General features: G+C 37.1%; 3 protein-coding genes and 1 pseudogene across 5 annotated transcripts; 2 read left to right on the forward strand and 2 right to left on the reverse strand.

The window, feature by feature from the left end:
• Positions 1–1,907: 1,907 nt before the first annotated feature.
• LOC148929334 (protein FAR1-RELATED SEQUENCE 5-like) lies at positions 1,908–4,418 on the reverse strand (annotated as a pseudogene).
• Positions 4,419–5,996: 1,578 nt separating this feature from the next.
• LOC125191811 (uncharacterized) lies at positions 5,997–10,933 on the forward strand. The gene is made up of 10 exons (XM_048089230.2): positions 5,997–6,253; positions 6,784–6,866; positions 6,971–7,048; positions 7,430–7,542; positions 7,634–7,699; positions 8,817–8,918; positions 8,995–9,526; positions 9,693–9,898; positions 9,988–10,151; positions 10,552–10,933. Exons 1-10 carry the CDS (start codon positions 6,102–6,104, stop codon positions 10,685–10,687), a joined length of 1,632 nt encoding a protein of 543 aa, XP_047945187.1. The 5' UTR covers positions 5,997–6,101; the 3' UTR covers positions 10,688–10,933.
• A 272-nt stretch (positions 10,934–11,205) lies between these two features.
• LOC125193986 (NADP-dependent malic enzyme-like) lies at positions 11,206–15,785 on the reverse strand. 2 transcript variants are annotated; one of them, XM_048091966.2, is made up of 19 exons: positions 15,655–15,785; positions 15,285–15,436; positions 14,810–14,930; positions 14,659–14,733; positions 14,334–14,485; positions 14,113–14,218; positions 13,856–13,921; positions 13,429–13,524; positions 13,253–13,324; positions 13,057–13,140; positions 12,868–12,966; positions 12,703–12,750; positions 12,570–12,623; positions 12,391–12,489; positions 12,217–12,306; positions 12,072–12,149; positions 11,795–11,960; positions 11,581–11,709; positions 11,206–11,465 (listed from the first exon to the last, which is right to left on the reverse strand). In XM_048091966.2, the coding sequence occupies exons 1-19, from the start codon at positions 15,682–15,684 to the stop codon at positions 11,377–11,379; spliced, it is 1,806 nt and encodes a 601-aa protein (XP_047947923.2). In that variant the 5' UTR covers positions 15,685–15,785; the 3' UTR covers positions 11,206–11,376. The 2 variants fall into 2 exon arrangements, with proteins under 2 accessions (XP_047947923.2, XP_047947925.2); XM_048091968.2 differs by having other exon boundaries at positions 15,285–15,452; positions 15,655–15,776.
• Positions 15,786–21,146: 5,361 nt separating this feature from the next.
• On the forward strand, positions 21,147–24,819 carry LOC125196346 (protein SAWADEE HOMEODOMAIN HOMOLOG 1-like). Of its 2 annotated transcripts, none has more exons than XM_048094835.2 (9): positions 21,147–21,317; positions 21,959–22,044; positions 22,131–22,176; positions 22,277–22,364; positions 22,549–22,612; positions 23,217–23,268; positions 23,388–23,531; positions 24,266–24,385; positions 24,479–24,819. In XM_048094835.2, exons 1-9 carry the CDS (start codon positions 21,264–21,266, stop codon positions 24,542–24,544), a joined length of 720 nt encoding a protein of 239 aa, XP_047950792.1. In that variant the 5' UTR covers positions 21,147–21,263; the 3' UTR covers positions 24,545–24,819. The 2 variants fall into 2 exon arrangements, with proteins under 2 accessions (XP_047950792.1, XP_047950793.1); XM_048094836.2 differs by having other exon boundaries at positions 23,397–23,531.
• The last annotated feature ends 2,130 nt before the right edge of the window (positions 24,820–26,949 follow it).

The raw sequence follows: 26,949 nt of genomic DNA on the forward strand, positions 1-26,949 counted from the left end.
TAAGTTATTGTTTTTCAATAACCGCCTTGCATGCTTATATACATGCGTAGAGTCAGTGAGCTTGAGGAAGGAAAAAAAAAAGAAAAAGAAAACAGAAGAAAAATAGAGAGGGAGACGTAGATTGAAAAACAAAATTTTATATAGTTATGCACTAAAATCAAATAGAATTGCACTATTGAGATTCAAGGATCGAGAAACTGATTAGGAGGCAGATTCAGAACTTGGTTAGATTTTCTGCCGTAATCAGGTGTGTATAAATCACACTTTTAATTTTACATATTTTACGTGCTTCTTTGCTAGATGTTAAATAAAGTTAATAATTTGATTATATGATGTGACTTTGATATAATTATGTCTTATTTGATATTGATGGTGAAATATGATGTGGATATGTGATTGGTGCAATATATATGTTTTGCATATGGTATTGGAATTAATTGAATCATTTGATTAAAGAGGATCTGTGATAGTCATGTCTTGAATCTGAAATCATAGTGGACATATTGAGACCTTCGGGTCAATCATATTGGGACCTTCGGGTCAAATCATATTGGGACCTACGGGTCAATTCACAGTGGGACCTACGGGTCAAATCATAGTGGGACCTTCGGGTCAAATCATAGTGGCATATTGGAAATCCCGGGCAGATACCATGCTTGAACTATCACAGAATAATAAACTGAACATAGTGGCATATGCATATTTATATGGAAATATTTTAATAATTGTTGATAATTGTTATATATATTGGTTAAAGAATATATTGATATATGGGATGTGGAATTAAAGGTAAGGTTTATATACACTGAGTTGTGGCTCATATAAACCACTAATATTTTTCAGGAATAAGATATCAATGATGTGTGGGTTGATGTGAGTTACAGTTATTAATAGGGTCGGCGGCTGACACGTTTTAGCAACTTTCTCCTCCTCATTGTTTTTGCATGTAGATAAATGTATAGTATACAGAGTGGTGAGAGGGTGCCACTACTGTTCAGAATATTTTGAATATGTACTTGATAAAAGAGTGGTTTTTGAAATTTTATAATATGTGTGCTTCTAAAAATTTGAATTTATTTATAGTAAGTGCATAAGTCATAGGGGTTGAGGTGTGACATAGGCACTTTCGTAAGAAACAGTGTTGAATTTTTGTTGTTTTTTCATTGTTAAACAATGGTTGTATATTTATTAATCATTTCATATTTCAGAATGGTGTGATTTGAGATTGTGAGGAATTACATTGAAAGTTCTTGCAACTTAACTGTTCGAGAAAATGCTTCAGTAAAACTGGCACTTGTTCATTTAACATACTTAGTCTTGCAAAGAAGCATATTTTTTCTTTGTGATGTATAATTGTACTATGTTTACTTGGTTAAGAATTAAACTCAATTCATAATGGATAAAGAGAATGCAAAAACTTAAAATAAGGATGCCCAAACATTACATTAGGATTCAAGGATTATACAAATTTGAAAAGTTATCAGCAAACTGATACCTATTAAAATTTAGCAGCACTTTGTCTAGAGTGCCATTTTTTGGAGAGTTTCTCTTTAATTTCTCAAGCAATGAGGAAGAGTTACTAAGGAGATATTATGGTATTGAAAGAGTGAAGAAGACAATTTTTTGTGATGAATGTTTTTCAAATATTAATACGAAGTAAAAGTAACTAATCAAAATTTTTTATCAATCACACTAATGAAGACATTCTTCAGTTTATCGAAAGAAATGCAAGCAAATAACATAGCAACAATAGAAGATGTCAAAGGTTGATTAAAATACCTCAAAAAAATTACTATTGAAGAATTGCCAAACAAGTTATGTTTGAAATCGTAGAAACAAAAAATGTTCAAATGAATCAACATGAAATTAAAAACACCAAATATTATATTGAGTCCTAACTCTAGTAATCAGTTTAACATCATCAAAAACACAATTAACTCCAAGGTAGCAATTACAACTCCTTTTGAAAATAAAGTGAGATCATTCTGCTTTAAAGCCAAGTATTCTCCTTCAACTTGCATAACAGATCCAGTTTTCTCCTTCTTATTGCTAAGTTCCAATATCTGCACTGTTCATAAAAGCCACATTTTACTGTATGAACATCAATCCTTTTCAATTGCAAATTAATAATTGTCGTGGCAATCACCTGCAGCTGACCTGCAATTCAAATATAACAGTAAAAATGATGAAGTGAAATTTGTTGATTACTTAAATAACTATACAATATAAATGATAAAACTTCACAATCATACACATACCCGTCATGCAAATCTGGACAATTACGTTTGTCGTGTGATACTCCACGAATCCCACATCCATGGCAGGCCCTAGGCTTTACAGTTGATTTCTCCTTTGAAGATAACATTCTCTTACCACACCCTTTTGTTCTAATTTGAGAAGGATCGCCTATACTAACTGATTTATCTAAGTTTTTCCTTCTCTGAGTACTGAACTTAGTTGTTGGACTAATACTCATCTCTTTGATTTTACCATGTATATAGTCAAGTTGTTCATCCAAAAACTTTGTCCTCTCATCCGTCAAAGATGCATCATCAATCAATATTGCAGCTTTATAAGATAACTTGGAGTGTCGCGACATCAGAAGTTTTGTTGGATCATCATTAGCATTTTCATCATCTATTGTATATATAACATCAATCTTTGCTTCTCGTGTTCATCGCTTGAGTATATACTTGTCAGGCAGTTCAGATATTTGGCTAATTCGGAAGAAAGCTAGCATGTGTCTGCACGGAATACCATCAAACTCAAATATTCCACAAGTACAAGATATATGATCTCTTTGTCTATCATGTGTGAGCAGCCTTGGTTTCGAGGATGAAGAATTTTGGAAATTCATCACATTGTAAATCATAATATCATCTTGTGTAGAGGCATATTGCACAAGGTAACCATGATTTGACTTATTTCATATTGAAATTCCGTCCATTTTTTTCTTGTATACACTTTAACCATTTGAGTCTCTATTGGCCAACATGTTTTGATTTTGGGATGCTCATTCATGTCAATATGGTCAGCAACTAACTCATTGTGTCTCTGGCGTCTCAATGCTCTATTGAAACGTGTGATAAAATCCATCAATGAGTTCTTATTGGAGACATATTTTTTGAAAAACGAATGTGAACTCTCAGATCTCTGACTACTTGACATCCCAGCAAAAAATATTTGGCTAAAGTATGTTGGAACCCACTTATGTCGCAGTCCATACATCAACAATATCCAACTATGATGCTCCAAGTTAGCACTTCTAATTACCTCCTTCCAACCATGCTCAAATTCCTCTGAAGATGTAGAATTTTTTATAACATTTTTAATACTCTGATAGTGGTCCCGAAAAGTTACTGGAGAAATCTTTTCTGGAAACTTGTTCAATATATGCCACAAGCAATAGCGATGCACAGTTTCCGCCAAAACTCTTGCAAGTGCTTTTGTCAATGCCGGATCTTGATCGGTGATGATTACTTTTGGAGCACTTGTTGGCATAGCTTCAATAAACTTCTCAAGCAACCAAATATATGATTCAGTTTTCTCATCGCTTAGAAATCCACATCCAAAAACTATAGTTTGATGATGATGATGATTAACCCCTACGAAAGGTGTAAAAATCATTGCATACTTATTGGTGTTATAAGTTGAATCCAACACAACGACATCACCAAATACACTATAGGCTGCTCTTGACTTAGGATCTGCCCAAAAACATCGGCTGAACCTATTATTCGAATCTGTCTCAAAGTGAAAGAAAAATGATTTGTTCTTCTCTTTCTCAGATGTAAAGAATTCTATCAGAGTTTCAGCATCGATTCCCTTTTGTTCATCCCTTAATTCTTTCTCAAAATTCCTAATATCTCTTTCTGTGCAACCTATACTTTCAGGTCCACCATACTCAATCTCTAATAGTTGCATTTGCTGACATGTCGGAATGTTAGCTTCTGAAAAAATTTGAGTTAATACTTTCTTCACAGTAGAAACATTACGGTGTGATCGAAGCAAGTGAACTTTTGAAGGAGTCGAAAGTCCATGATTATGACCTTCCATAAAGACGCTGACACTCCAATCCGGTCCAGTTTGTTGCTTGACAATCGAAATTTTTGCCTTGCAATCAGTTCTAACTTCACCACAAGCTCTTGAATTGATCATGGTACCATTCACTGCTCTCTCTTTTTTTTTTAACGATTCTCATCAGTTTGACCAGCTTTGAAGCACACAAATTATTTCCAAACAAGCTCATTGTTTTTCTTGTTCTTTTTGCTACTACTTGATCTTGCGCTAAAACCAGCTTCCCGTGCATACTGATTGTAGTATGCAAACGCATCATCAACCGTTGCAAATCTCATTCCAATTTCCGGCTTTCGATCGTTTGCAACTTGAGGGATATATAGATTCTCGTTCATATTTTCACTCAAAGAGTTGATATCCTCTTCATCATTCTTTGCAGGTGAATAAATCGTGCAACTTAGTTTCTCAAAATGCAGTGAGGTAATAAATTCTATAAAATATAATCTACATAAAAAAAATAAAAATTAATACAATTAATAAAGAAGAAAAGGTTAAAACTACTTACATGAGCATCTTCTTCCATAACTGCACGATATCAAAACAAGAAAGAGCATTAGTAACTTAAATAAATGAAACTAATGCCTGTTATTTCTTGATCCGATAAAGAAAAATAAATCATGTGTAATCAATTGACATTACGTTTGGGAAAAAGAACAACAAAAGGTGTAGTAAAAATTCAAACTTGTACTCATCTATGTGAAAATTAAAACAACAACTGGTGCAAACTTGACTAACGAATTCTTGAGGAGGACGTGGGCGTGGAAAATTTGAGAAAAGCGATCAGCAATGTAATCTCAATTTTTTATGAAAACGGCGTATTCAGCAGAATTCTCATTGAATAGGTTAATATTGCGTTAAATTAGAGGCAAGAGAATTCTGTGAAAATAAAATAAAATAAAGATTGCTGACGTGGCAGGAAGAGGCGCTCATAGTCCCTCACAAATTGTCCCTCAGCATATCAATTCTCTCTGATAGGATTTCCTAGTTTTTGTCAACTTGATATTAATGTTTATCGTGGTTTGTTTCATAGGATATGATTTGCTTTTGAAGTTATTTCTCCACTATAAATAGTGGCTTGGGCATTGTAGTTGATATCAGAAAATTTTTGCATTCATTCATTCGTACCAATGAAGATGGTTGCAAGGTTTGATGGTCTGCTCTTTTGTTTAAAGATTTCTTGTGTGATGCATACATATGATAACGACGACCTATCATTCGCCCCATTGAGAGGTCAGGTGATGAAGTAAGTAGATTTTGTTTTCACCACATTATAGGATCATCACCAAGCCGATGTGGGACAAGATATTAGAATTGAAGTAGGTTTTGTTTTCACCACATTATAGGATCATCACCAAGCCGGTGTGGGACAAGATATTAGAATTTTAACACGTCCCCTCACGTGTGGGCCGGAATGACACATAAACCATCATCTACTTGGGCCCTGCTCTGATACCATATTAGAAATGGGTCATTCGCTCTTTAAAAAGCCTTATAAGGAGGAGGGTTATCCACACTTATATAGATCAGATTGGATCATCACCAAGTCGACGTGGGACAGAATTCAAAGAATTTAACACTTCCTCATCTCATTTTCTCAATCACTATTCACTAGTAATTCAAAGATGAATCCTGACGGATTTGAACAATGTAGTTATTCCTTTTGTAACTTTTATTTTTAAAATTAAGTAATGTATGTTTTGCCTTTAATACGTGGCATGATATTTTATTTTGCTATTTTATAGTATTCAGAAACAAAATATTAAAGAAATACAAAATGTATTTGTTAAAAAATAGTAGATGTGGAGAACAATAAAATGGTAAGTTTATGGCGAGTTGGGACTGACTTACTGCGTCTCCCAACGAAATTAAAAAATGAATCTCGAATTAGAAATTTTTTATATTAAAACAATTTTTGATATGATGTGTAAAATGTGAGCAGTCTGATCATCCATAGCTGTAGAAACACACCGGCAAAACTCCCATTTTCTTTTAAGGACTATTAATTTTTCCCGCAAAAAACAAGCATGAACCATCGGAGTTGGGTAGAGAATAATCCGATGGAAAATGACTCCATCTCCGAGAACGAGAGGCTACAGATCGAGCAGATTATGGAGCTCGAAGACGAAGAATTGGAAGTCGAAGAAGTGGAGGAAGAGGAATTGTCTGACGATGAGTAGTCAGTCTTCGATTCATTTCTGTTTCAAGAGGATTTTAGCATTTCTCTGTAGTCTATTTCGTTTCTGGTTGCTTTGACATTCGGTTTGGGGAAATATTGGGTATGATGCGTGGTTGAGCAATAAGCTCATTTTATTGCTTGCTAATTTTGCCTGTTTCTAGCAAGGGCGGGAATTGGCGGTGCTGGATTTAGGGTTTTTAACGCCGATAAGCTTTTAATTAATTGGATGTGTTGTTTATGCATGTTATTTGCGGCTATGGATGTAATTAGTGGAGAACTCGTGTTGGTTTTTGGTGTATGAGTGTATGTGTTTAATGCATTGGATCTCTACATGAGCAAGTTGAAACTTAGCTTAATTTGGATTGATATGGCGGCTCTTTGATGTTAAGCTAACTGGACAATTTTTCAATTTTTGTAGATGTTAGCATTTTAAAATTGGTATAGAAAAGAATAGCGAAGCAATGATTTCTAGTGTGAACATTGTTGTTTAATTAACTAATCCTTTTTTCCGTTCCATTGGGATTTTGTAGTATTCGTGTCTCTGCAGGAGCTTCTGCGTCTGGTGAATATACATATGATACCTCCTTAGTTACGTTGCATTCGTATCTTGGTGGTAAGTCACCTTTTGCTAATAATCCTAATCATTTTTTTCATATAGTTTACTTGAAAAGAAAAATGAAATGCTCTATCTCTGACTAACTAATCATTTCAAATCAGATGTTGAAGACACTCACAGTAGGCTGGCATTTCTGGATGGTGGTGCTGTGCTGACCCTTCCCCTATTTTATCTTGAAGGTAATTTGTCTATGCAAAGTGATGCTTTCTTATTAATGTTCTGTTATTTTGTCATTTGCTTTGTGCAATGGTCAGTGACTCAGATGTCAAATGTCTGCTGAAATTATCTGCTTGGATATTATGTATAACCTTCTCTGGCAGATGGTCTCATTCTCAATTTCAAAGGTGTAGGTGTAGCAGAGGGTTGCCTTCTTTAAAAATACAAGAACTATTATCACTTTGCTAATAAAAAACTGTGTACTGTGTTCGATAATGTATATAGTTTTATATGTGTATTTATCCATTCAAAGGGCAGCACATACTTGCCTGTGGGTGTATCTAGCTAATACAGCTACACTCCATTCATTTTGAGTTACTAATTTTTTTACCTCTCTTTTACAGGTGTTGTTTTATTTCCTGAGGCAACACTTCCCCTTAGAGTTGTTGTTCCTAATTTGATAGCTGGTGTTGAGAGAGCAATGGGAGAAGCTGATGCTCGTAATACAATTGGTGTGGTATGTGTGTTTTGTTTCCTTCGTGTGCATACACTGTAGTTTCATGTACAAAATGTAGTATAATTATCATTATGTCAGCTTTGCCTTTCAGGTTCGTGTATTTAGGGATCCCAACAATGGTAGGGTACGACTTTCAACAACTGGCACTACTGCAGAGGTACAAAGTAGAACTCTTTGTTTATTCTTCTCTTTGATTGTGGATGATTGATACATATATTCCTATTATGTCATTTATATTTATTGTGAATTACTGCTCCATCTCCGTAATTCAATAGATGAAACATATACCATATGCAATATATTAAATATCTTGATATGTTAAATTAATCATCAGCCAATAATGTACATACACAATTATTCATATGTTGGAAATTCTAACTAAGATGATCATAGATAGCTGTTAGTCTGTCCATGTACTAGATCCCTAGGACCAAATGTGGCTGATTTCTGGAAGGATGCCTCTAACTAGGCTGATCATAAGTTTTTATCTATCCTTTAAATGACCTCGATTTAATTTGTATGATACTATTGTTTCGTGGATATCTTGGTCACATGTTTTAAGAAATTTAATTATAAAAATGTTTGTTACTTGTCAAGCCTTTAACTTAGCAGTTGTAGTCAAACATCAGATGGAAACCTTATATATTATAAATATATAGGTGGAATCAATGGACTTGTTTAGCAACTTGGGTTAACCATTTTGGAAAAGCTAGAAGGGATGACGATTGCCAAGTAGTTGGTGGAGTCCAATGTGCCTTTGTATTGCTACCGGCTCTCACCCCATGGGTCTGGGGAATTGCAATAGTCAACACAAGCTTAATGTGGGGCAAGCTGTGGTAGTTGAGTCCATTGTGCCTTCATAGTGCTACAGGCTCTCACCCTGTGGGTCTGGGACATTGCAGTAGTTAACACAAGCACAATGTGGGGCAAGCTCTGGTGTGAGTAAGAGCTCAAGTCAAACACACACCATTAGCTGGCCTTAGATAATAGGAGTGTTTCTCAAGTTTATGTAGACAGTTTCTCTTGCATTGCCTGTCATTCCTCTCCTGGTGCTTGCCTAATGAAATCAACATTTTTTTAATCTTTTATTACACTTAAATATGTGCTCTAAGTGTTTCTTGTAGATTGCAATTGACTCATGGTATTGTGCTGAGCAGCTGTCACAACATAGACTATCAATTTCTTATATCAGTTTATAAGCATAGTAGAGACCTTCAGTCTAGTTTTATTTATTGGTTTTATTTTGTGAATAATTCTAACTAGCTTAATAACAGATTCGGCAATATAGGAGGCTGGAAGATGGCTCCGTAAATATTGTTGCCCGTGGACAGCAGCGCTTTCGCCTGAAGCGTCGTTGGATTGATGTAGAAGGATCGGTGGGTACTATAAGAAATTAAGTTATGTTTGTCTTCTTGCTATTAACTTTCTATTATGTTGCTGTTTCCAAAATAGCTTTGTGGGGAGGTTCATATCATTCAGGAAGATGTGCCATTAAGAACACCACGGGAAGTTGTTGGTAAACTGGCTCCATTAAGAAATTCTCAGGCAGATAGTATGTCATCTACTCGTCACAGCTGTGAGGAAGGAAATGATTCTGATGTGATGTCAGAGGGAAGTTATGAAAGTGAAGTTTCAGCAACAGAAAGAAGGCCGCATCAATATGCTCTTGTATCTTCTCATAGTTCTGAGGTATATGATGAATCCATAAGTAGCGATGATGAAAGATCTGAGGAATTTTATGAATGCCAATCAGAAAGATCTCCGTTAGACAACCATACAAGACCAGTGCGGTTAGGACTCAACAAACAGAAGGCTGATGACGGTGCTGGAGTTGGGAAGAGGTTGTTTTCGTACAAGCAACCTTCTAACAGGGTAGGATGGGGAAAGCACTCCATAGGTCGATTTCGTGATGTTCCAAGAGCATTCTGGCCCAGTTGGGTCTATCGCATGTATGACTCCTATGTACTTGCGAGGAAGGCAGCAGGTAAGGTGGTCTTGAGTTTTTAGTACATGTACTCTGCATAGGCAATAGCAGCAGGAGGCAGGAGTAATATTTTGTTATATTTTCAAAAACTATGAGTGGTGATCTATACTCTTGGGTAGAAGATAGTCTTTAAGAAATTGAATTATTTGGATTTTTATATTTGCAGATCGCTGGAAAGAGGTCGTTAAATCCCCAAATTTGGACAGCCTTGTGATTAAACCAGATCTTCTTTCATTCCATATTGCTAGTAAAATTCCAATATCTGATACAGCAAGGCAAGAACTCCTGGAGATTGATGGAACAACTTATAGACTGCGGAAAGAGATTGAGTTGCTGGAAAGTTTCGATAAAATTCGTTGTAAAACTTGTCAGGTAATTTTGGAAAGTATATCTTGATGGTTGTTTTATGTGAATTAGAGGCCCTTGTTCAGATAAGATGACATTTTTTATGCTATTTGTAGACTCTCATTGCAAAGAGAAGTAACATGTTAGTGATGTCTAGTGATGGTCCACTTGGTGCTTATGCCAATCCTGGTGGTTACGTGCATGAGGTGATTACTCTCACCAGGACGGATGGAATAGCAGTAACAGGGCCTCCCACAAAAGAATATAGCTGGTTTCCAGGGTAAAATTTCATTTACCATTAGCAGTTTAGATACCATCTAATTTTTTAATGTGTACAAGACTACAAGTACTTTTTTATTTTTGTTGCAAAAACCATGCGTTTTTCTCACTTATTTCAGTTATTCAATGTAGAATGAAAACATATTGCCATTTGAACTGTACCCAGTTTTTCACTTTGGATCTGAATATTTGTTGCGACATTTAACAAGCTAAAGTGCTGATATTTCCTCAATTGTCATCTACAACACATAGTATTTTAACTTTATGTTTAAAAATCCAATTATATTCCAAGTTCTTAGCAGTTTTAATATTCTAAGTCCTCTATGCATAAATCATGAAGTTTTTTGTGCATTTGTTGAGATATTATCTTCTTCTTTTTTTAATTATTATTGTGGCTGCAGTTACGCGTGGTCAGTTGCTGAATGCATAATGTGTGGATCGCAAATGGGTTGGTACTTCTCCGCTACAAAGAAGAAAATGAGGCCTCAGGCATTCTGGGGGCTAAGGAGTTCACAAGTGGTGGATGAGACGCTCTAGAAACAGCACTGTTGTGTGGAAATTGGGTATTTCCTGGTGAGGTAATGACTCCACGAGACTCTTGCATCCATCGACAAATCTTTCTTGCAGATAAACACCTACTATAATGGTTTAGAGGAAAAGGGGTTTGGACAACTTTAGATGATGGTGTGTAGATGGAATCATGGAATCTATAGATTGTGATATATACATATGCATATGTATAATGAATAGGTTTTAGTGATATAGTTTATTTTCATCTGCGTATCTGCTGTGCATATATTGACCGTATATTTCATTGTCTTGATTTGCTTCTTGCATACAGTTTTGAGGCTCAGATACTCAAATTCTTTCGCATAAATATTGTGACTTGTGAGTTTACTCTTCTTCCAACCACAACATATTTGATTTTTTTTAATGTACAATTTTGGAAAATTAATGTTGTGAACTTTTTAAATTTCTGAAACTTTTATTCTTGTTAGAAGTATAGCTTTTAAAACAAATTGATGAAGTGTTTGTATGATTCAAGATACTACACAGAAAATCAAAGTAGTACTTTGCCATTTACTAATCCAGAATCGGTACATATAATAAAAACCAAGATTACAGTATTTGTGAAACAATTTAAAAGGACTACAGAAACAGAACAATCCAATATGACAAAGAATTACCAAAAAATAGGAGATGGAAGGCCAAATCTAGGGATTCGATTAGCGATAGCTCCCGTAGACTGGGGTGTACATACAGCTCTCTGCAAACTTGACAAGATCCGTGGGTCGGGGAAGACGCGAAGCCAAACCTACAAGGGCATTTTAGTTGTTACTAAGGTTTTGTGTCGATAGCTAAGAGTTAAGTTATAATGTATTGGTGAAATGAAACACGATCTGAGAGTCATTTCGCAGTAAAGGACTTACCGAGTTCGTATGCCTTGGCAGCTACAGTAGCTGCAATATGAGCTGAGATCTTCCTAATATTCGTGAACGGGGGGTATATCAGTCCTTTCGCGTAGTTCTCCTCTGTCACTTGAGCTGCCAAAGCTTCAGCTGTAGGTAAAAGGCAAGAGACCAAGATCAGCTGATTGAAAATATTGTAATGCAAACTAAGGGTTGAGTTTTTACGAAGACTCACAGGCTGCTAATAGCAAGTCATCGTGTATCCTTATCGTCCCGGACATGATCAAACCTAAACCAAACCCGGGGAATATGTAAGCGTTGTTTGCCTGGCCAGGGACGAAAAGTTTCCCATTGTACTCTACAGAGTCGAACGGGCTTCCACTAGCAAATATGGCGCGCCCCTGCAAGAACGATGCAAGATTTCAGCAAGAATATCCAACAAGGGTGTTTACTTTGGCAGATACATATGATCGAACATTTGAAATATTATACAGACGAAAAATTCCATTTACCTCACTCCATGTGTACGCTTCTTCAGCCGTGCATTCTGATTGTGAGGTCGGATTTGACAGGGCGAGTATGAGAGGTTTCTGCAACATGAAACGAATTCAGGACTGGCTCTTGAGAGAGAGAAAGAGAAAGAGAAGTGAAGAAAACCTCGTTCATGGATGCCATGGCCTCAACTACTTCCTTAGTGAAAGCTTTTCCAACACTCGAAGTCCCTATCAAGACAGTCGGCTTGATTGCCTGAAAAACTCAACACAAAACCTACCGTTACCAAACACAAAGACCTCGTCATCAAGAGCAACATTAAAAGAGATCGCTCCCCACCTTAACAGCAGCCAATAGCTCCTTCACTGGCTCGTGCTCGTGTGCCCACGGCTTCTTGAAATGCTGCAGAGACTCTCTTCGAGAACTGACAATCAGCCCCTGTTGTACACCAGATCACGTTTAGGGTTAGCTCTTAGACGAGATAAGCAAGAAAACACAAAGAAAATGGCAGTATATACCTTGGAATCCACCAGCCAAATTTTCTTCCTGGCCTCTTCCAGTGGAGTATTGGTCTACAAACAGACTCCTATATCACACATCGTGATCTAACAAAAAAACGTTTAGGATTTGATGAATGTACCAGTCCCTTACCTTTTTGGATATCTCGAGAGCTATAAGTTCAGCTATACCAGTCCCAGCCTTTAAGAAACCAGAAAACAGAAGCAGGGTTAGACGATGAAATTTCATTTATTGATATGTAAGAATCACATTTCCTCAAAAAAAGAAAGTCACTTGATCAAAGAAATTAGGCTTTACCTCACCAGCACCCAAGAATAAGAACCTGTGATCTGCTAGAGTTCCACCAACTAGTTTCAAGGCTGCAACGAGCCCGGCAAGAACCACGGAGGCTGTACCCTGTGACAATGCAAAACAACGATGAAGTTCGTCCCCCGTAGTACTAGAAACTTTTAAATATTTATAATGGTAAAAGGTAAGCATATCTACCTGAATATCGTCATTGAATACGAGATGACTAGTTCGGTATTTGGCAAGTAGTTCAAAGGCATTGTGGTTTGCAAAATCTTCAAACTAGAGAGATATGATAAGATTTCAGTTGAACGAAAATACTACTGAAGAAAACAGTAACTTGAAAACTGGGGGGGGGGGGGGGAACAGCTGTGATGTTGTTGAATATTGGTACCTGTATCAAGACCTTCTCCCCGTAGTTCTGTTTAACCGCGCACATGAACTCTTCTAGAAGTTCGTAGTATTCCTGTACGAGAAACTAGAAGATTAAAAGGCCAATTCCAAACTTGCTTGAATAGATTTGATTCATATGAATGAAATACTAATATTAGTGCACTAGAAAAAAGAGACCTGTCCAGTTGCTCTTTTCTGCTTCAGACCAATGTAGAATTCATCGTCTAACAGCTTCTGGTTGTTTGTGCCGACATCAATGGTAATGGGCAAGCACTGTCACCGGTCAAAGTAGATAGTAAGGCAGTTATACACACGAGATCCTCTAATTCTACTAATCCAATTTTCACCACGTGTATGTAAACATGCTGATAAAATACATGTGGTGCAAAGTGATTAAATTGGATAAAAATGAACGAATAAGGTAGAAAGAATAAGGCGATATCCGCATCAGTATGTATTGGTTTGGTTTAGGAAAGTTAGAAAATGGCAAGAACTACGTGAAAAGCTAATAAAATGTAGTTATATAGTACTTTTTATAACATCTAATAAGAATAAATAGATATTGTTGTGAGAAAGAAAAATGGGATAAAATTGATGTCCTTACAGCTGAGGGACGAACTCCACCAAGGGCCGTGTACAGAGAAAGTTTCCCAACAGGAATCCCCATCCCCTGCAATAGTATCAAGTAACTTAAAATGAGTTGAACTGTAAATTTTCTTACATCAACACTGTTGTGGGAACAAGAATATGTATTAACTCTGGTTTCAAGAAGTTTTAGACACAATTTTAGCCAAACGTCGTTTCCTCAAATTAGATGTGATCAAAGATGCATTTTCAGCTTAGAGAAATCATCAGACTTACCTGGCAACCAAGATCTCCGAGCCCTAAAATGCGCTCACCATCCGTTACCACGATAACTTGGATAGATTTCTCGGGCCAGTTTTTCAACACTTCAAGAATCCTCCCTCTATAAGAAGTTGAGTAACTTAGCATCAGATAAAGACCTTAAACTATAATAGGCAAATTACATTCACCTATGTGGAGTGAGAAAAGAGGAAGTCGGAGAGAGAGAGAGAGAGTACTTCTCTTTCAAGCTGATGTAGAGACCCTGTGGACGACGGAAGATGCTACCATACTTCTGACAGGCCTCACCAACTGTAGGAGTATAGACCACGGGTAGAAGTTCTTCGACATTGTCTATGAGAAGCTTGTAGAACAGCTTTTCATTTCTCTCCTGGTAAGTTTTCAAAGCAGAAAAATAAGCATACATTGATACTATTAAGTACAACTTTATACAATCAAGATGTATCTGAATTTTTATGTTGAACACGAACGACATAAAAGGGTGGTCTAAAATGATGTGGAAATGGAATATATGAGATTGTTCTTTATCAAGAGAAATCTCACCTGAAGATCCATCATGGCCATGTATCGCTGCAGTGGCACCTCATATTCTCGCAGAATTTTCATCAACCGTTTTTCCTGATAAACATGTGTTAACTGAAGCTGATTCTTTGCTGAAAGAAAAGTAAACGAAGCTCCATCGATCTCCACTTACCTGGAGCTCTTGAGAGAAAACTGCCGGAGGCAGCAGCCCTGTTAGGTAATGCGCGTTTCTTTCCTTTTCAGTGAAGGCGACCCCTTTGTTGTGGCGTGGATCACGCATTAAACTATAGCCACTGAGGATAAATTTTACAAAGAACTATAATCAGAAAACAACTATGAAAATTGTGTGCTCTGATCTCACGTTTAGCTTATAGTATCAGACAATATATATGTCACTAAGCATCATATTTCAAATTATAACATAGTTGCCTAAAAATATCATGCACATATTCTTGAATTTTGCAGAAAAATTGTTTTTTTATTTTATTTTATAAGAATCATCAGATTAAGTAGTCAAGAAAGATGAGGAAATCATTCATAACTCAGACCAACATCACCCTGTAACCAAAATTATCAGACTATCCATAAAGAAATAGGCAACAAAACAATCAAGATTTGTTCAAGAAAATAGAACATTTTGGCATCACCTAGCAACAGAAACAGTCCATGGTGTGATGGCCTGATCCTCAACACCATAATTTTCCTCAAAATCAACACTCTTTTCACCATTCATCTCCATAACTCTTCTCAATTTTCTCTCTCCTCTTTCGTACAATCCCAACCCTCCAAATGCTTGTCTCTGCCAATGAATCAAACTGAAACACACAGCAGCCCACAAAATAAAAACAAAATCGCTTGTAATGTGATGTGATGAAAGTGGTGCAATGGCTTGGCTTTTTATAACAAAAAGGTAGAGATTTTTATCGTCAAATCTTTGACAAAAGAAAGAACTTTTTCTTGGTGTGTGAATTTGACAAATGTAGTTAAAGAGAGAATTCGAGAGGGTTTGAAAGTTACCAAGAATTTGGCCCGTTTGAACGGCAGCATAATGAATGCAATGTAAATATGGAATTTTTCCTGCTGTGTTTGTATGCTAATCTAGACTCTAGAGAGAGATGGAGAGGTGAAGTTTACGCGGTTTGAGTAGAGATAGAGGAAGGTAGTTGGATTCTTACCAAATAAATCTTGAATTTGCTATTTTCGTTATTTTTTTAATTTTAAAATAGTTCATTGGCTGGTTCTGTATTCTCATCTTTTTACTAACTTGATTTTGCTAAAGAAACATTATTCAAAAACTAGTAATTACTAATTAGTGTTAAGATATGAGTAATTTAGTTTTTATTTGTCGTTATTATTATGAAATTTACATACTACGAATGTTTAGTGACAACAAGTGCTTGAATTTACTAGTTTAACGAATTTCAGACATATATAGTCGGTAATGATAATGATTAATGAGTGCTCAAATAAATACGTACTAGTATTATATTCAATCAATAAAAAATATAAAAATAGTGCATCCAATGTTCATCAAGTGGGTAATAAATAGGCATTGATATTTTGATATACATAAATGAATGGGGTCAATTGAAATTATGGGACTTTGTCAATAAATCAAATTTTTTCACTGTTTTCCTAAGAAATCCAATGGAAAATTGCTATAATTCTTGATTTCTCATAACAGCGGCGCCAATCTGCCACATTTCTCAACTATCACCTAACACGTTTCACTTTCAAAATAAGTCATCTCTCTCTCAACCTAAGACTTTCTATTGAAAGATCAACCTAACTATGTAATTAAGTCTTTAGTTGCTATTTGAGGCTACACAAAGCTATCTAACTAATTAGTAATTACTACTACTCATTAATACGTCAACTAATTTATCAAGCAATTATGCCATAAGAAGATAAAACATTGTAGTGTACTCATGTGATAGCAAATGTTGCGGTTCCAATTTCATCATTTATAGTAGTAGTATTATTTTTTGATTAATATGCAAAACATAAAAAAATAATAATAAAAACATAAGACATGCTTACGGCAATATAAATTGGAATAGTCTCAGATTGGTATAAAAATATGGATATAGTATACAGAGTCACGTCAAGATTTAACGAGATGTTTTTTAGAAAAGTATTTACTAGTTTTTATTTACATTTAAATTGGTCAGATTATGATAACCTTTTTCATTCAACGGTGGTGAATTATTATTCGCCCCTCAAACTTGAATACTCCTACAAGTTATAAAAATAGTAGGAAAAGAGGAAGAATCACAGTTTGAATGAATATATAATATGAACAATAATTACAGGAAAAAAGTCAAATTTTGATTAAATAAAAGGTGTGACAAATTTTGTGTACAAGGAAAGTTGAGGCACTGGAATATTTTTTCTAGAGAGATACTCAAAATATATCTCTTTCACATTTGTTCTTGAATATGGATCAACAAAATTATAGGATTAAGTGTAAAAGCCCAAAAGCTTTGAAGACTTGGGCTTTGCCGCTTGCCATTAGCTTCATTATTTTATTTTGATTTAGAATAAATACTTTGTAGTAGTATTTTTTAGATTTCATAAATTTGTTTCTATTTGGATTTGTTAATTTTAATTATACTTGCTTCCATTTTTTTTCATATGAAGTGCTTAGAGCATCTCCAATAGCGGCTAGCCCACCGGTTAGCAGATTCGCGGCGCTAGCCGGTCTGCTAGCCGAACTACTGCAACCGGCCAGTGCCGAATCGGCGAGAAATTAGGCGAGCGCACGCCAATTTCTAGGCGCTGGCCGCCATTGCAGGCTGGCGATCGGCGAGTGATCGGCTAGCGCAATTTTTTATTATTATTTTTTTAAAATTTTTTGAAACACTATATATTCGCGATTTTCACGTCATTTTCATTTGCACTACTTGTTTTAATGAGTTTTCTCTCTATCTAAATTTCTGTACAAGAGCAACAACGTGAAATGAGTAACGCGGGTGGTAGTAGTGGTGGTAGTGGTGGGGATGCTGAAGAGTACGAACGACGAATGAACGAGGCATTGGAGGCCTACATGAACCGCGAGATAGAGCGGTACATGCAAAGGGCCTTGCAGCCAGCGGTACCTCGCCCTCGACCCGTTGTCCACCGCCGAACAGTGATTGATCGGGATCACGTAGCTGCACATCAGCAGCTATATGACGACTACTTCTCAGAGAACCCGTGGTTTGGGGCCAACCTGTTCAGGCGGCGTTTTAGAATGCGCATGGAGCTGTTTATGCGTATCGTTGACGCTTTGGAGCAGCGATATCTGCATTTCCGCTTCAAGCACGATGAAGCTGGCAGACCCGGCCACACCCCTATTCAAAAGTGCACGGCGGCAATCAGGCAGTTGGCCTACGGAGGCACGGCAGACATGTGGGATGAGTACCTCCACATCGGTGAGTCGACAGCCCTGGAATGTCTGATGTTTTTCTGTCAGGGCGTAATTGAAATATTCTGTGATCAGTACCTTCGAAGCCCTACCCCCCAAGATTGTCAGGATCTGATGCAGATGCACGGGGAGCAGCATGGGTTCCCCGGGATGTTAGGCAGCATAGATTGTATGCATTGGGAGTGAAGAACTGTCCGACTGTCTGGAAGGGGGCCTACACGACCGGCTACAAGGGAAAAAATCTCATGATGATCCTCGAGGTCGTAGCAGATTATCGTTTATGGATTTGGCACGCGTATTTTGGGGTAGCCGGGTCGAACAATGACCTAAACGTCCTCAACTCGTCGCCCCTTTTCAACGAGCAGTGTCAGGGCATCGATCCGGCCGTCAGTTTTGTGGCCAATGACAACCGACATGATATGGGCTACTACTTGGCGGATGAGATATACCCTAGGTGACCCGTCTTTGTGAAGACGATCAGGCACGCAAATGATGACAGGAAGGCCTACTTTGCGGAACAGCAGGAGTCGGCGCGCAAGGACTTGGAGCGCGCATTTGGTGTGCTCCAGTCTCGATGGGCGGCAATTAAGGGTCCAACGCGTTTGTGGGATGTAGGCTGCATTGCTGATATAATGTACACCTGCATTATCATGCACAACATGATCGTCGAATACGAAGGCGTACAACTGACTAATTGGGCCAATGACGACAGCCGGTCCAAGCCACAGAATGGTCACCCCTAACGTACGACGTGGGGTACCTCACGATGAAGCCGGCCGCCTCCAGGCACATGCCGACATGCGCCAAGTGCATGCTCATATTCAACTCCAAAAGGATTTAATTGAAGAGTTGTGGGCACGGAAGACTGCACGACGATTGTTTTTTTCTTTATTATGTAATTTTTTTTCAATGAATGTACTTTTTTTAAAATGAAATTAATATTTATCGTAAATTTAATTTCGTAATTTATCGTAAATTTAATTCCATAAATTTAGTTGTTTTTTAATTATTTTTATTGCGGCTAGCCTCAGACTATCCTATTTGCTTAAAATGATGATGTGGCATGTGGAATTTTAGTGTTGATGACGTGACAGAGAGAGAGAGGCTAGCATGTGGCTAGCCTATTACTTTCACTTGCATATTCTTGTTTCTCTAATAAACTCATGTAATTGCGATGCCTCGAAGGTGATGAATGATGGATTAATTTATACTACTATTAATTATTCCATTTTGGGTTTTTGGTTCTTGTTCAGTGATTCGTATTTCTTTTTAGAATATCTAATTTATCGAGTAACTTTTGTTTCCAAAATTATGAGTTTTAATTTCCATCATTTTATTATTCTCTATATTATTATTTTTTATACTTTATTTTTTCTTCATTTAACTAAGTAAACCCTATTTTTAAAATTTTTGTGTTGGGAAAAACATCTCACTTAGCAAGAACTATCTAGGATTGCGTCATGAGATTATTCCAGTCATTGAGGGTTAATTATACTCCCTCCGTCCGAGAATAGGAGTCCCGGTTGGCCATTTTCATCCGTCCGCCATTAGGAGTCCCGGTTAGACCATTTATCTTGGGAGTATAAAAAATGACCACACTATTCCCTTAATTTAGAAGCTGCAATTAATTTTAATCCACTTTGATTGCAATTTCTCACACTCTCTCTTAATGTTAGATTTCATTATTCCAAATAATAAAGCAAATAATAATATAAATGGATCCCACATTCCACTATCACATACTTTAATTATTACACTCAAACTTTTCTTAAAACCCGCACCCAACTCAACCGGGACTCCTATTCGCGGACGGACGGAGTAACTAATTATTATTTTATTATCCATCATGAATCAAACCCATTACTAATTTAATATACATATTTAATGTACATGAATCGAACAGGTACTAGGTGTATTATTTTAATATCCTACTACACTTTTAACTTTTTTTTAGAATCAAATCAAATACATGCAAAAAATTGCATTGATTTGTGAGATAGGCAAAAAAAAACCTATATTTTGGTCTAGCTTTCAAAATTTGAGACCTAGTTTTGCGTGAGTTAGTGGAGTCATTTACCTCCCGTCCAAAAATAATAGTTTTGATTACGAATTACATGAATTTTTTAATATAAAATTGATAAAGTAAGACGATATTTTAATATAAAATTGATAAAATAAGAAGATAGCGAAAGAAAAAGTGATTGATGAATTGCTAGCGAATTAAAACTCATCTTATTAAAATGAGAAATTGTACAATAAATAGGTATACACTAATTCTGAATCTTAGATAAATGACTCAAAATAATAAAAAAAGACCATTTTTCGTAAATGAGTTTAGTAGTAGTTAAATTCACCAATATTTTATTACTCCATTTGTTCGCGAATAGAAGTCACATTTTTTCATTTTAGCTCGTTCTCGAATAAGAATATCAGTTCATAATTACTTTTAAATGATAAAGGGACCTCACATCCCACTAATTCATTCCACTAATATATAATTTAGACTAATATATACAAGTGATATTGATATTCCACTAATTTTTTTCTATCTATTTTTCTTAAAACATGTGCTGAAATTATACTCCTCTTCCTAGACGGAAGGAGTAGTTAGCATTCACATTGTCTACCAAAATCGCTATTCATTATTCATATTTACCAAAAATATTTTCAATCAAATTAATTATTTAAACCAAAAATATTTTGTCAGAAATCCACAAAAAGTCCCTATAATCGGTTGATCAGAATAGGGAATTCCTCTGTCAGAGACTAACATTTATTTTATTTTATGGTGAAAAGGGACAAAAAATACTCCCTCTGTTCCCGACTAGAAATCACACTTTGATCAGACACGAATTTTAAGAAATATAAAGAAAAGTTAGTTGAAAAAGTTAGTGGAATGTGAGACTCATTTTTTTACATTGATTTAATAATAAAATGTGAGTGAATTGAGTTAGTGGAATGTGGGATCTACTTACTATTTATGGTAAAAATGAAGTGTGACTTTAAATTGGAGATGGACGGAAATGAAAAAACTCTGACTCGGGGACGGAGGGAGTTGGAAGAAATAAAAGAAAAAAGAAGATTTGATGCACCAAAATTAACCTCTTCACTTCTCCAACTCTTTCAACCAAAGCCCAAGGGCCAAAAACAATCAGTGCAGTGCTGCTCCCACCGTGATCAATCTCTCTCTCCAATTTGTTGGAGTCCAGTCGATCGTAGAATGAAACTTCGGCCTAGGCAGAGGCAAACTTTTTCCGGCTTCACCAAAGCAGAGGTCTCTTTTCATACATTTTTTTTTTAATGTTTATGCTCACATTTTCGTTGAGGAAATCCGATAACAAAAAATCTGTCCAAGCATGTTGTTACTGTGTTTTGATGAACTGCGAGCTGTTTTTTTTTACAATTTCTGGTGGATTTTATTGGCGTGCCTGTTTTGGTTTGATTCGTGTGCGCGCGCGCGCGCGAGTTAGTGCTTTTTGAGGTTTACTTGAAAACGAGAGTGTTTGATTGTTGAGCTCTTTGGTGTTTTTTGATTACTATGTGGAATTTAGAGAAAATTGATGATGAATTCATGTTCCAATTACTAGAAACGAATAAAAAATCATGTTGATGGTTTTATGCTACTAAAACACATAGAAAGAGACACACACACACTGATCATGGCGAAGGAGCCTTGACTATTGCATTGTGTGTTCCATTTTTGTATGCACTATTCGAAGAGCTGAGTCTGTGAGAAATTTGTTATTGAATTTGGTTCATTCACGGATATTTAATCCTCGAATTGCCTTGTGTACCTGCTTTGGTAGTTGTTGTTGTCGAGTATAAATCTTGTTTGAAGAAATGTTATGTCAACTGTATATGCAGAAAACTTGGACAGTTATATGAGAAACTTATCTTATGCCGTCAATGGAGCAGGTTCAGAAAATGGAGCATTTACTTCACGACTCAAGCAAACAGTCCCTGGATATGGATTACTGTAAGAAATTGGCAAAGCTTTTCAAGTGAGTTTTGAAGTGTGGAGTCACTACTGATTGTTTGCTTTAAGGTTCACTTCATCAGTGTACTAACTTTGTGGTTTTGGTTGCAGTCGTTCAAGTAATCGAGCAGGGAAACCTATTCTGAAGTGGACTGAGGTTTAATCTCTTGCTTTTTCTCAGAACTGCTACTGTTGTTTACTTGGATGCTCGATCTTGGCTGAATCGTGTGACTCTCCTTAATGCTTTACTACTTCAGATCCAGAATTGGTTTCAGACGAGGCGAGAAAACCACCTTTATGAAGAGACTTCATTGAATGGAGCCAAGGAATCACATGCCATCCCAGGTGCTCTTAATCAGATTAGAGCAACTGCAAACTCAAAAATATCTCAAGTTTTTTTTCCCTATGAATCTGCAAGCATTCAAACATGTCAAGTTGGTTGATGAATTGCATCTTGAGTTACTCATATCTTGTTTTGGGTATATCTTCGATTTTCTCATTAGAGTAGGTGATCTGTGTGTGATGGCAGATCTGAAGGGCCAAGATTTATCCAATTTGGAGTTTGAAGTGAGGTCGTCAACAGATGGGGCATGGTGAGGCCATTTGTTTCACATGTTACGAACCTCTTGAATTGTGTTGCTTTAGATTTTTCAACTTTGCATCAGCCCACAGTACATATCACAATTGCATCTTTGGAAATTCTGTCTTCGGTTGATTTCATGGAATATCTTATGTGTTCTAAAAAAGTAACTGAAGAATAAAATATTGTGATCTGAATTATTTAAAAAGGTGCAGGGTACGAAACGTACATTGCTCTCTGCGTATATGCGATGCTTAGAACATTTTTATGTAATTGTGAATGTGCCTTTTGCTTTTTCATTTTTCTACAGTCATTGTCATATCTTACTCTAGGGCTTGAACCTGGAGTTTCATGGTGACCACAAAGTTTTTGCATGGATATTTTTCTCTTAAAGTAGGAAAATGGTATTTTCTTCCACGTTGTTGGAATGGGAACCAGTTACCAAAACTAATCATGATATAATAGAAAACTGGTATGATATAACATAAAAACCGATTATTTATTTGATCTTGGCTTTGTGGAGTTAACTCTTAGACATAAAGAATTCTGTTTCTTTTTAAATATTTCAATCTTTATGTTTACTTCAGTTTTAGCATACCATTTCTGCTGTTTTACAGGTATGATGTTGATACGTTTCTCTCCCACAGATTTCTTGATTCTGGGGAAATTGTGAGTTGATGTATTCTTTCCATAGCTTTCATTATCCGTACTACAGTTAAAAAAATATTGATCTTTTTAGCTCTAGAAGGAGAGAGAGTTTGTTTTGTTAAGCATTGAGCTCACTGCAGGAAGTCCAGGTACGATATATTGGGTTTGGACCAGAGCATGACGAATGGGTGAATGTGAAAAATGATGTAAGGCAACGTTCAGTTGCTTTGGACCTTTCAGAATGCCACAAAGTGAAGGTTGGGGATCAAGTAGTGTGCTTTCAGGTACTATTGTGCCGTTATTGGTATCTTTACGGAGTATTTTCTTTTGGAAGCAGTGACATAAACCAAGCGTTGTAACCAGAACCAATGAACCATGATAAAAGACATAGTGGAAAGGGTGAATATCACTTTATATCCTGAATTATGTGCCTTTTCATCACGCACTTCCGATGATGGTAGATTAGTACCCAATAAATGACTTAATTTTCAAATGTAGGATATGTCTACATTTTTCGGTACTAAAAGGTCGTGTTGGCAACCGGAACAATTTCTACATGGATTTCCAGTTTCCAAATATGACTTTTTGTTGAAGAATGCCGACCTGTCTCTATATTTGAGAATAAAGTCAATTTATTAGTTACTACTTATTTGTCATATCGAAAGTACATATCTTGAAACAAATATTGGACTAAAAAGTGACATTTACACGAAAATGAAGCTAGCTAGTTAACACTATCTTGGTACTAAACAAGAAGTGTAGACTTCTTGGTTGATATAGCTATGGGATCTAAACTGAATATTCTCGGATAAAAAAAGAAGAGAATGTATGCTGCTTTCTAGGCACTGTAAATGATGGCTTTGATCAATGCCAAAGCTAGCTATCTACGCAGCTCAATCAAAGGCACTATAAGCAATCGAAGCTCTTATCGTGTAGCATGCCCAATTTCTAGGTGCCAACTGCTACATACTTTCTCTGAAGATATTAGATAGCATTTCTGATGCACCTTCTTAAACAGGAGAGGCAAGATCAAGCAAGATACTACGATGCTCATGTCGTTGACATTCAAAGGAGGCTGCACGACATAAGAGGTTGCAGATGTCTTTTCTTGATCAGATACGACCATGACAGTACACAGGTAAAAACCACATCTCACCTCTTCCTTGCAAAATAACAACAATGGTGTCGAATCTAAGCTGTATTGTTGGGTTTATTCTTTGTGTTGTGATAGGAGAGTGTGCGCTTGAGGAGGCTGTGTTGTCGGCCTAATGTGCCAGTGCTGTCGGGGAATAGTTAGCTCGAGCAATATACAGTCTTGATCCACGTCCTACTGAGGAGCTGAACGCCTTCGCCTTGTAGGTTTACGTTTCCTTTTTTGAGTTTTGATAAATGGTAATCTTTTGAACAGCTAAAGAACTCGTCTCTTTTGAAGCTTAATGCTAGTGGATGTTCAAATGAAGATGGTAGTATTACTCTTTATCTACTGGAATGATTATATGTTTATGGGGAAACATCTTGAACAATACTTTCCCATGTATATTGGCAATATAAATTTTTGATTAGATTCAAATTTATGTATTTCGTTATTAGGTAAAAATATCGAATAACTATGCCATCCAAAGGATACTACTCAATAAAAAATTTGTTCCAACTTATGTTACATTTTATTTGCACTTAAACCTCCTATAAACCGAGTCACAATTTATAGATAGAGGGATAAATGGTAGAAGATGAATTTCAATTATGCTAAGATTAGGGAGGAATGTAACTTCAAATGAAAGCAAAGCTGACTCCGATCCCGATTTGAACGGGTAGTGGGCACCCGATACTTGGGAATTATGTGATGCCTCCTATCAGTTGGACATCTTACTCGTCTTTGTGCTCAAAATAGTACTCTCCGTCCCGGCTAAGATGATACATATCTTAGCCGGCACGGGGTTTTAGGAGTTGTTGGTTGAAGTGCTTAATTGGAGAGAGAAAATGTAGTTATAAGTATTAAAATAGAGAGAGAAAGAAAGATAATATTTTAATAGGAGAGGAAAAAAGTGGTTGAGTGTATTAATTGGAGAGAGAAAGTTTCCAAAAAAGGAAATGTGTCATCTTAGTTAGGACAAACTAAAAAGGAAAACGTGTCATCTTAAGCGGTACGGAGGGAGTAACAAATAAAACCACAATTTCAACTCAATGTTATGAAGATTTTAGAATCGTATCTTTGACCAAAGTATCATAATATTTTCAATAATTGATAAGAACCTATGATGAACTTTGTCAAATTTATGTTAGTATTTGGTTTTAAGTTTAATTAAAGGAATGACAAGATAAGGAAAGTTCGTGGCAAAAAATTGACCTAAGAGCACTCCCAATGGAGTTCCCTAAAAACTCCCTTATTTCTCCCTAACTCCTGCCACATCAGCGCCACATCAGCACCAAAATTTATCCCCAGTTTTTAGCCAAGTGCTACATTGGTTTCTCCCTTATTTCTCCCTTATTTCTCCCTAACTCAACATTTCATTTTTACATCATTATTTTTTATATTATTTAATTTTCCCTACAAATGTATTTAATAAATAGACTAATAATGAACAATTCATCGTTGTATTAATCATTGGAAAATATAATACAACGAGAAAAAAAAAACTACAAATAAAAAACGCAAATAAACAAAGATTTAAAAAAAAAAAATCTAAGACGGAGGGGCCGGAGGGGCGTCGGGATCGAGCCCCAGCGTACTCTGCAGGTGTTGGATGCATTTCCAGAGGGCCGCCTTTTCTTCAGGGGTCCCGCCGCCGGTGAAGTACAGCGTGTACATCTGGGTCAGATTGGCGACATTGCTCGAATAAGTGGCTTTTTCTAAGTCGATGACGGATTCCGACGCGACTTCCGACGTTGCGCCCTTCCCCTTCCGCCTCCCCTTCGCCTTCTTCACTCCCTCCGGGCGCTCGTGCGGACCATCCCCACTCAAGTCGATGTGGGCCGCGCTCCCCTCGCTCTCCGAAACGCTAAGTCGCGAGCGCACCGATTTCCCGTGCAGCGCGTCGTGCATTCCCGTCCGGAATTTGGGGAGATCCTTCAGCTTATCGTAGATGTTCCAATACTTGAAGCCCTTCGTCGACAAGTACTGGCTACTATACATCCGGATGGCCTCATCTCGGACCATGTGCTCGTTCTGGCCACTCGTCATGTGAGTCATCAAGTTAGAATAAATACCGTTGAAGTGCCCGCAGTCCCTCATGAGGCGCTCCCAATGCCGACGGATCGCCTCGCTGCCATGGTCCTTCATTGAGGCAGTCTTGTGGCTCCTGTACTTCGCGGCAATCCGCTCCCAGAATATGATCTCAGTCTGGTAGTTGCTGCGCTCCGCGTCCTGTGACGTGTCCGCCCAGCAGTCGGCTATCAGCTCGGACTCTTGCAGAGTGTAAGTAGTCCTTACCCGCTTCGGCCTCTCATCGGAACCCGTATCAGTCGCAGCCGACGACGCCGGCGCCTTCCCCCTCCCGCTCCTAGAAGGCGGCTCGGTGGGCGTTTCTTCCACCTCGAAGTCCTCCGCGCTCAGTGTCGCGGCCTGAGATTCTTGGTCGCCTGGGGTTGATCCGGGGGTGTCGAACTGGGGCCGATACACATCGTCGGCTGGAAAGGGCATTCTGCCGGCAGAGTTGAAGTACGGAGAAAGTCTCCGCGCCGGAGGAGTCTGCAAAGGAGACG

The sequence above is a fragment of the Salvia hispanica genome, chromosome 4 (genome assembly GCF_029641045.1).
Source record: "Salvia hispanica isolate PSC_SH4W2 chromosome 4, Shi_PSC_v1, whole genome shotgun sequence".
Lineage (NCBI taxonomy): Eukaryota > Viridiplantae > Streptophyta > Magnoliopsida > Lamiales > Lamiaceae > Salvia > Salvia hispanica.